At 37.1% G+C, this 10,452-nt stretch overlaps 1 protein-coding gene across 1 annotated transcript; it reads left to right on the forward strand.

Annotated features, from left to right (window-relative positions):
• Positions 1–8,105: 8,105 nt before the first annotated feature.
• On the forward strand, positions 8,106–9,808 carry LOC139143396 (neuronal pentraxin-1-like). Its single transcript, XM_070713690.1, has 2 exons — positions 8,106–8,178; positions 9,204–9,808. Exons 1-2 carry the CDS (start codon positions 8,106–8,108, stop codon positions 9,806–9,808), a joined length of 678 nt encoding a protein of 225 aa, XP_070569791.1.
• Positions 9,809–10,452: the final 644 nt, after the last annotated feature.

Genomic DNA, 10,452 nt, shown 5'->3' on the forward strand with positions numbered 1-10,452 from the left:
CTTGTTTCAAACTGCCACGCGCAAAGATACGTCAGACAGAGCTGTCAGCAAGCGCTTCAGACAAATGTCGACCACATCATCTTAATTTCTTCATTATGGTGATTGCTAATTCGTTGGCTATCCGAGGACAACAGCCGCGGACGGCAATGTATTTGAAATACTGCTACTTTGACTTCGTTGTGAGTGTGATTAAACTAACATCAAACATTGCTTGGTATTTTGTGACTTGTATAACTTTAACATTCTATTCACAAAAACAGAAAACAACCGTATTGTTCAAAATAAAATTCATAGATTCCAGACTAATTTCAAAATCTACTCTCTTGATGTTTCGTCTGCAGTGTGTTCTCTATAATATTACATGTCACAGTCTGGTGGTTTGTTTAATTTGAGGCAGCAGAATCACCCAACCGTCCTGTCACACCTTGTTGACGCTTTTTACAAAGTGGCTGGTTTAGACATTAGGCAGGATGAATGTATGTACTCAATTCAATGGATCACGTTGACATTTTGAAGAGTATTTGCCTAGAGTTATCTCATTATCGAGAATAAATGAACTGATACTTATGTTTGGCGATTTTATTTACATCGTATGCATTTGTGTTTGAAGACAAGACTATTGAGTATGCAAGCAATTTTTCTCCATGGCAACAACGAACTACTGAAAAAATCTGTCTTGACTACGGGAGCCAATTCAATGACGTCACAGGACCATCCATGACACATAGGCTGTTTTGTGTTGTTCAGTACGGATGCATACCACTGTATATCAGTGACCATTGAAACAAGTATCTTCACAGATGATGGTTACTTTAATTATAGCCACCATCTTGAATCGAGCTTAACTTTGCCGGACGCACCAGCATAGATGATTATAACTATCTGTCGCTCATTTTATTTTCATTATGTATGCACTTTGTTTGTCAGTATTAGTACTGTTATGCAAGTATTCCCCGCATGGGAATAATGTCCAAACCGAGGGCCTTAGCATATTCTACTCTAGCCGAGTACGATGTTCACCTTGTGATTCGTAAGAATTCAAAATGTATAAGCGATTCTGTTTATTAGTAACAGGGAATAGCCCAGTAAGGTTCTATCTGTTTTCATAGATCCGATTTCATCATTCATTGCCACCGTTACTTTAATTGAAATTACATGAATTTACCCGCCCGACATCGAAGGGCTTAAAAACGTGTAGTTTTATTCTCTTCGGTCTGCCTACGTCAAAAGTAAAACCAACAAATTTGTTTTTCAACTGATTTTTATTGAGACCGAGACAGTTTCACGATAAACGGGGTCACGGAGCATCGGTGTGAAATACTGTCTGATAATAACGCACGAATTGAATACAATATACGGTGCGTGTATCCTACCAAGGTAGACGAGCACTCTATTTACTTTACAACAACTAGAATACGCAACACAAAACTGAACGACATTTAAGTTTGCTGGGAATTAAATCAACCTTGAGTAGCTAGAATGATATTCTTTCATAAATTGGAACAAGACTTTAGAGTATAATCTTTCAGCTTTTCCGTCATGTCGACGACAGACACTTTATTAATTTCAACGGAAGAACAATTAGCAGAACTGCTGACGGTAAGCTAAAGCTCCTCAGTATTTTAAGAAACAAACATGTTTTCCTTTTAAACTGCTCCCATCACAAGTGATGCCAGACAAAAGTACAAATTATTCCTAGATATCACCGCTTCTGTTGTCGCTGATTCGAAAATACATTGTTCTGACTAATGTAAAATAGATAGACCTGTTTCCGAACTGTTTCATGATATTGTGTCATTCAAATAGTATTCAGTCTCATTCCAAGCTACCATGAATTTCATAAATGTGTTCATGTATGGACAGGCTTCGACTTTCATGAATCTAACGTAGGTAAGTTACTATGGATGATTATATCGTTTGAAAAATGCTGCTTCTCTTAGGATTTCAACACAATGTACTTGATGACGTCTATATAAAATCACTCTTATCTGTAATGGTTGACAACTGTGTAAAACGCGTGGTCCCCTCAGGATGCGGAGTAAACAGACAGCACCAAGGATCGAATTAAAATAAGCTGAAACACTTTAGTCCATCGCAGATAGTTCACTGGGCATCATCCGTGTACTTATACTTTTTTCAGCATTTTTCTCTGAAGTAAAAATATTTTCTTGCTCTACTCCGAAAAGTACATTTAACCACTGAACATACACTTTTATACGAGACTGTACACACATCCATCGTGTATTGTTATTGTTGGCAATTCAATATAGGCCATTTATATCAATGTGACTATATTTAAAGACAGTGTTTGCAGCAGGTTAAACGTGTGCAAACTGAGAGATAGAACACATACAATTCAGGTTGAGAATGCAGATATGATAATGAGAATGCGGAAAATAGAGGATCCCATTTTTCAGGGGCATCAAGTTGAGGTGAAGCATATTTTCTGTTCTGTTTTCTGTAATTGATACCTTTTATAATTGGCTTACCGTTTACAATTGCATCGACAGAAATTTGTTTTTATGTTTATGTTATTATGTTTGAGTTTGATTTACCAAGTTTCTGATAATCCTTTGAAGTGAAAATTACAATGAAAATGCCAGGCAAGCATACAAGCTAATCATAATGCTTTGCTGCTGATCTTACATTTAAGGGAAAAGAGAAAGTGACGTCTGAAAGTCAATCATACCCGAGTTGAAATGTTCAACGGAGTAAGTAATGGAGTTCGTCTTGATGTACGAAAACTTCGTATTAACGTTCATGTGGAAGTCTATGAGTTCACTTTAGCAAATGCATGTCTGTTTGGAGGATACTGTCGAGGTCTCTGTATGTTGCTTTATGGATTACCAAACAACTGTTGTTCTGCCTCACATTTTCATTGGCAGTTCAGATAAACTTGTAGTTTTTTAGCATTTTGTCTGTTTCCCTCGAAGGATAACGTCTTTCTTGCAGGTGTCACGTTTTCAGTAATATAAAGCTGTGGTTTGGTGAAGAGTGGTTACAGCAAGGTTTTGGCAACTAATTAAGCTGTATTTTTGAATGCGTTTAAACAAAGATGCGTCGATGTTGGTATACAGTCATGGCAGGATGAAATGGGCAAGTCTGGGAAATAAGACCTGTATGCCACATTAAAAAAAGAATTGACATTGAGCCATGTTTATGTTGTAAAGAAAAATCAGCCTTATGTAAATTCAGAACTTCCTCGCATATTTTGAAAATTGAAACTGGCCATCTGAGTTAGATTCTTAGAGCCAATAGAATTTGTCAAATATGTAACTTATACCACGTTGAGGATGAACTTCATTTTTACTTGTATGTCATCTGTATGATGTCTTGAGATCTAAATCCACCTCTTGCATATAAGAGAGGCGTCCTTCTGTCTTTGAAAAATGTTGATACTTTACGGAAATTGAGTATATATATATATATATATATATATATATATATATATATATATATATATATATATATATATATATATATATATATATATATATATTATACACCTAGTGCCGTAACCTATGGGAGTTTGACCGTCCAATAACTTTCCGTATTTTGTATACTACGCGGAATCCCGAATACGGGAGACGCGCGACGGGCCTGTTTTTTACCTTTGACCTAGCGATTATCGGATGTAAACAAACTAGTTTACGGTGAGTTATAGACATAATAACGACTTCCACCAAATGTATTCGTAGTATAAGGTTTAAAACACTTTAAACACAAAACTGAGATTGAAAACATTCAGCGAAGTTTGCTTGTACTGCACTGAAAATTAATTGGCTTCGTGATAACGCAAGGGACTTGTACTACGGAGCAGTAAATCGCGCGCGTTCCACTCATATCGCGCGTGCCGCATCCCTCAAAATTTACCATAGAATTAGTTTATACGGACGATTAATGGAGGGGGGTGTATAATAAAAGGGTTATACACAAAATACGGTCCTGTATGGACTCGGGCTCAGTGAGTTACGTATTGGACTCGCCTTCGGCTCGTCCAATACGTCACTCACTGAGCCCTCGTCCATACAGGGCCGTATTTTGTGAATAACCCTATATTATATATATATATATATATATAATATATATATATATATATATATATATATAATATATATATATATATATATATATATATATATATATATATAATCCCTTGGTTTTTCACGGAGCCGTACAGCTTCTCGCCTGTGCGACTCCGCGAAAAACACAAGTATACGATGACGTCAAACAGAGAAAAATACCATAGGATTATATATTTATCACATGAACAGTCTTCTTATTTTCTTTAGACGTAGATAAATCAAAACTATCGTAACAAATTGCATGAATTTCGTCTCGATTGATGTTTTACTTACGCGGAGTACTTTCATTTAAAGAGTCAAGCGGCCTGTCACCCAGGAGATACTTTCATTCATAAATCCCATCAAGCTGAAATTTGATACATCAAATGGTATCTCCACCAACCAGACGTACGGATTAGGTCACGTGAACGTGTCAATCATTGTCTCGCGCTGAACAGATGCCAAGGCAAGTTGGCCATCTGCGGACATAGCTTTCACCATGCTAGCGACGGATATTATGTACGCGGATAGCCATAGTATTCAGAGCTAGGGTTTGTAATCTCCACAAATGTAATAATCACCACAAATGTAATATCAACCACAATTGTAATAAAATGCACCCATAAATGTAATATCGCCCATAAATGTAACAAAAATCAACCATAAATGTAATAAAAACACCAACCACAAATGTAATAAATGGTAACCATAAATGTAATAAAAAAATCACCCATAAATGTAATACTTGTCAACCATAAATGTAATAAATCTATTTTGTCGTCGCAATTGAGGAATTAGCCCGTAAATATTGATCTATGAAATAAGGAAAGCAACTCCACACATTATTCATTTCTTAATTGTTTGCGTTTAGTGTGTTTGCATATTTGAAAGTGTATTTTACGTTTCCCTGTTTTGTGTACAGAACTGATTGGCCATGGCTAGACACAGCTGTAATCTGAACGTCAGTGCAGTCTCTACTCCAGAGTGGGGAAGACTGTATAACACTACGATCCTTTAACGCCGTTTTTTCGAAAATTGCCGTACTTTCTCAATCAATCGCCTCAAATTCGTCTTCAGTGGATAAATTGAGTGGAATAATCGATAGATTGTCTGTATTCCTATGTTGTCCCACTTGAAGTTTGTTCCTTCACTAGGGATGCCAGGATGTCTAATTTATTCTCTGTGTTCAAGGTAGTGTTCGTATTGTTTTTTACTAGATTGAAATATATGTTCTCGTCACATGTTTTGTGTCGTAAGTTTCTGTTATAAGGTTTTATATTTCTCTGTTATTTGTTCTGAGTCATCTGTCATAACTTTGTGTGGTATCACTGTGTTGACGAGTTATTTTGACGCTTCCTTATTATGTAATTATCAGTGTCTAGAACTGCTGTTCCACTTCCATTATCTAACGGTTTGATCAGTACCTCGCCGTTTCCTGATAGCGTTCTCAAAGTATTCTGTTCTGTGTTTCGGAAAGGAAACCTAGTTTCAGGAAAGTATGCAATAACATTACACTAGTCTTATTAAAGTCATTATTCACTCAGGGCATTGATAAACAAATGATCACATATGCAAGTTCAAGTTTATTACATTAATGGTTGAGTTTTATTACATTTATGGTTAATTTGTTTATTACATTTGTGGTTGCGGGTTGTTACATTAATGGTTGACTATTTTATTACATTTGTGGTTGATTTTATTAATTAATTTTATTAATTGTGGTTGATATTACATTTGTGGAGATTATTACATTTGTGGAGGTTACAGGGTTACTGTCAGAAGAGGATACTTGTTCATGTATCCATGATCAGCTAATAAATATGTATCATTCGGAATATCCAATTCCAATTCAGAGCCGATGCCAGGCAGCAACTGAAATTGTCCGTTGTCATTTAAATGGCCCCAAAATCCAGACTGTAGATATATTATATTCCCCCTGTTGTCACAAATTAATTGGGTGCTCATCGCATGACACGAGAATGTCCGCAATTGGTTCCGTTGTTGGACGATATATTACGTGCAACGTACCCTCAATGGTGCATATTGCGTTTGGAAAAAAATTCCCAGTGTCCTCGGAGAGTTCAATATCCCCCCTTGAAGGCCATCTCACCATTGCTCTGAAATAGTGCCACAACAAGGGTACTAAATGGGTAATTTCTCTGGAAACAGTTGAAACCATGATGCCAGTGTATCTTCATTTAGGTACTTTCTTAACCCGATCAGTACCAGTAAGATTCGATTTCTTGGTGTCATCGCTCGACGCTCAGAACAGTTTAACCTTGGATACAGATCGGTGACAATCTGATTCAAAGACTCCTTAGTTTCGCCAGTTTGCATCCAGAACAATGCAATGAAGAAATACATCTTATTTCTTTTTAAATTTGATTTAAAACAAGTGATAGATATGCAACGTAATTTTCCAAGAGTAAAGGCGCCGTGAATGTGTCAAGGGACGACTCGAGTTAAACTGGTTGCGCAGCCTACAATACTTGTAACACCCACATGCATTCATAGTGACAAATCCCTAGAGTTCCAGGAACACGATGGACACGTATGCATTTATATCGACACTCACTCACAGTCCTGCCATCCATGTGTCATACGCGAAGCTATTCTCTGATTGGAAGGCATGAATCAAGCGCTACCGTGGCGGCAACACAGAGCAGCGTCTGAATATTATAATGAGACGAGAGACGACGAAAGGAACGGACGAGTTCTCGTCGGCTACTAATTAATTAGGCTACTGTCCAACCGGGTTGCAGAATGTGCGACGAGACATGCAAATGTGACGAAAGCGGACCAATGGCATGCTTGGAAACACGACGTTCTCGTCTGTCTTCCACGTTCGTTTCGTGAAAGATCGCTAATAAAACGATCGTCGGTATCTCCATTCGATTCTCGGGAACAGCTATAGTTTAAGCGACTCGAAATATCGTTGGACAAATATGCCTTCTAGGTTTCCATGTCTGGATTTATCGGGTCACCTTTTTGTAAAAATAAGCCCCTAACGTGCGAGCTAGCACAGCATCGATCACAGTAAATCTGTTGTGTCGCAACGCCTGCATGTATGAACAGTACTATGCACGAAAAAAGTTCCGGTTGATGACGTACAACAGGGGTAATTCGGATTTCTTATCCGTCCTGTTCTACGTCACACAGGTGGCGATTCGGGCCAGTTCATGTGATAGTATTATTCTATGCAACCAAGCTCAGGGAAGAATCTGTCAGAAACTTACCCGTATAAATTTATCTTTTCGTTTATTATTTACGTATTTACGTATTGATTCACTTATTATTTAGTTTGGAATGTTTATTTTGTACTGTATACTAGCGATGTTTTCACAACGTGTAATTATTTTGTATATTTTGGTCAGAGGCCAAAAATTCTGAAATAAACAATCTATCTATCAATAGACCTGTTGTGACGCAAATGTTACATCTTTAAGATGTTTCCTCGCTGCTTACACTTTGTTATGAACGGTGCGTCGTACAAATTTAATGATATTAGTTGCTATTTGTTGTTTATCATGTATCATGGCTTTAGGCTACTGTTTTTTTCTGTGTTGTAGGCGATGACGTATGTCGATGTCTTCTGATGAGATCTTGATGCTTGCAGCTAAAGCTACTTTCACAACGATTACATCGGTGACTCCGTTGTCTTGTTGTAGCATTCAACAGAGTTCTAAATTATATCTACGCGTATACTGTTATAGGTCATTGGTTTCGTTCATTGGTTTGGTGAGTTAATCTTTCAAATCGGCGTTTTCAATATTTTAGATTCTGGATTTCCTCTGTAAACCAGTTTCTTCGACGAGGGACTCAAATTTAGTATGATTTGTAAACATGAAAACACGAGGAACAGTTCGTTCAACCTAGATAAGATGAATTTAGAAATTAACAAACGCAAATTTGATCCAGTCTGGAATCAATCATCGCCCACTTGGCAACTGTCAGTTAAAACATTCAAGAAATTACATTTCAAATATAATTATTCTTAAAACCAAGTACGTGTTATTTGCTGTAGTGACTTGCACCGTAAAGATGGCTCCCTTCCAAGTGCTGGTTTTTATATTGATTATTTGTGTATCGAAGTGCACACACTGTCAAAGTCAAGGTAAGTCTTTTGAAATTTCTAACAGCATAGTATGCCACAGATCTATTCGCACGATGACGTATTTGCCATTAAATCTGTTGGATGGAATAACCTTAATAGTACAAGACTGAAAGAGCATTTTATCAAATTCCAATCCTTTTTATTCGAAGTTTTCAAGTTTTCGGATATATTAGGGACAAGCGCTAGGTAAATATGGAATTATGTTATTTATTTATTTATTTATTTATTTATTTATTTATTTATTTATTTTATTATTCGTTATTTATCGATTTAATGAGCAGCCAAAATGCCTGAAGATTCATTTTAATCCGGGCTCAAATGCAGAGAAAGAACTAAGAAGAAATTTTGCAACCGAACATTTTCTCTTGTGAATTCTTCAAATTTACTTTAAAATTATTGACATTGAAAGCAGGCTTCTTATCCCACGGCATAGGATTGCCTGGCCGACGATAATTAAAAATTCGTTGACATGCAGATAGGGTATCTTTTGGAATATCTTTCTAAACCCAATCGTAAATCCAGATCGTGTTCAATATATGGGTGATGACTTTGTAAATGTGACAGCGCTGTACTTTAACACCGACATTCGCATTTTGTTGAAGAAACCACCCGCGCATTAACATTTCATTTCCAACAGACGCTAGAAATCATGCGGTTAATTTATTTATTTGTTTTGTCTATAACAACAGGATGAATCTATATTTCGTTGGCCTCTCTCTGAGCAGTTTTTATTTGATTGACATCTTAAGTGTCATATAACGAGCAGTTAGACTATCACAAGACAACCAAATGTCAGCATTTGTCGTTTCAATTGATAAAGTAAGCGCAAGTTATTTAACAGACTGCAATAGATTCACCTACCTGTCTGTCAAATTTCTATGAAGTACTAAGTCATTACAAAAGAAATGTATTATGCAACTTCAAGATTCTAGTTCTTACACTAGAATTCGAAAACACTGATCGCAAATTAAGCTTATGATAAACTCATCTTTGACGCATTTATCTGTTTATGTCTTTCAATCCAGATGGAAATGTCCTTGAATTGAAAACTGCAAATACTAACATAACTGTATCTACATCCGTTCCTGATCTGTCTGCTTTAACTGCTTGCGTATGGGTGAAAAGTACAGAGACTGAAGGTCAAGCAACACTGGTATCATATGCTGTTAGTGAAAAAGACAATGAGTTCCTGATTTTCTACAATTCAGAAGCATTCCGAATCGATATCAGTGGTGGAGAATCACCATTGAAGAGATATACGTTACATGATGGCTCATGGCACCATGTTTGTACCACGTGGTCATCAAGTGATGGCAGACTCGTATTTTATCACAATGGAGTTACCGCTGACGATAGGAAGAATGTGAAGGTTGGGATGATGGTACGAGGTGGAGGAGTCCTAGTTCTTGGACAAGATCAGGACAGCGTAGGAGGAGGCTTCAACGATTTGCAAGCTTTCATCGGTAGTTTGACAGACTTCAACATGTGGTTAACAGCACTGAATGCCAGTCAGATTGCTAGGATCACAGCAGATTGTTCCATTGATGGTGATATGTTCACTTGGAATGTTGCTACTCTTCAGATAGAGGGCGACGTCACCAAGACGTCAGAAGATGGATGTGGTGAGTAGTCTATTCCCCTGGCTCTCATTCACATTGACAATGTTTTGCCGTCATAATAAGGTATCGAGTAGATACAGTATCTTGCCTATACTGCTGTTTTAAGTATTGTCATGAATGATGATGAAAAGAAAGGACTGAATTTTAGACGAATTAAGTAACGCCATAACATCAGTCTGCACTGAGAAATGGAATCGACCTTATACAACTGAGATGCGAGATTAGGCCTACAACTCGTTCACATTGCAACGCAAATGTTCTAATTCATTCCATGCTCACTTGTAAATAACAAATCCGCTTATATTTTGCCCCCTTTTTTCAAATCTCTCTTCACTTGCTTGTGAATTGTGAAAAATTGTAGTAAAGGTCACACTTGTGTTATCATTCTGCTTATCATTTAGTAAAGTAATAAATGTGAGTCGTTGATACATAGCGGCCGCCGCGTGGTATGCACTCATACCACGTGGCGGTCGCTGTGTATCGAACCATGCGTAACTGTGTGGCAGACGACAAAATGTAGTTATCAGAGGCGCCTAATATTTTACACGCAAAAACTGACATCTATGTGGTATTGGTTAAAAATATAATAGAACTGACTGAGAATAATGAAAACGACAAAAACTAAGGAGAATTTTTAAAAAAACTTACCTAAAGT

The sequence above is a fragment of the Ptychodera flava genome, chromosome 11, assembly GCF_041260155.1.
Source record: "Ptychodera flava strain L36383 chromosome 11, AS_Pfla_20210202, whole genome shotgun sequence".
Lineage (NCBI taxonomy): Eukaryota > Metazoa > Hemichordata > Enteropneusta > Ptychoderidae > Ptychodera > Ptychodera flava.

Coding starts and splice junctions, on each gene's coding strand:
- LOC139143396 (XM_070713690.1), top strand. CDS start 8,106: ATGGCTCCCTTCCAAGTGCTGGTTTTTATATTGATTATTTGTGTATCG. Junction 8,179..9,203: donor CACACACTGTCAAAGTCAAG/GTAAGTCTTTTG, acceptor CTTTCAATCCAG/ATGGAAATGTCCTTGAATTG.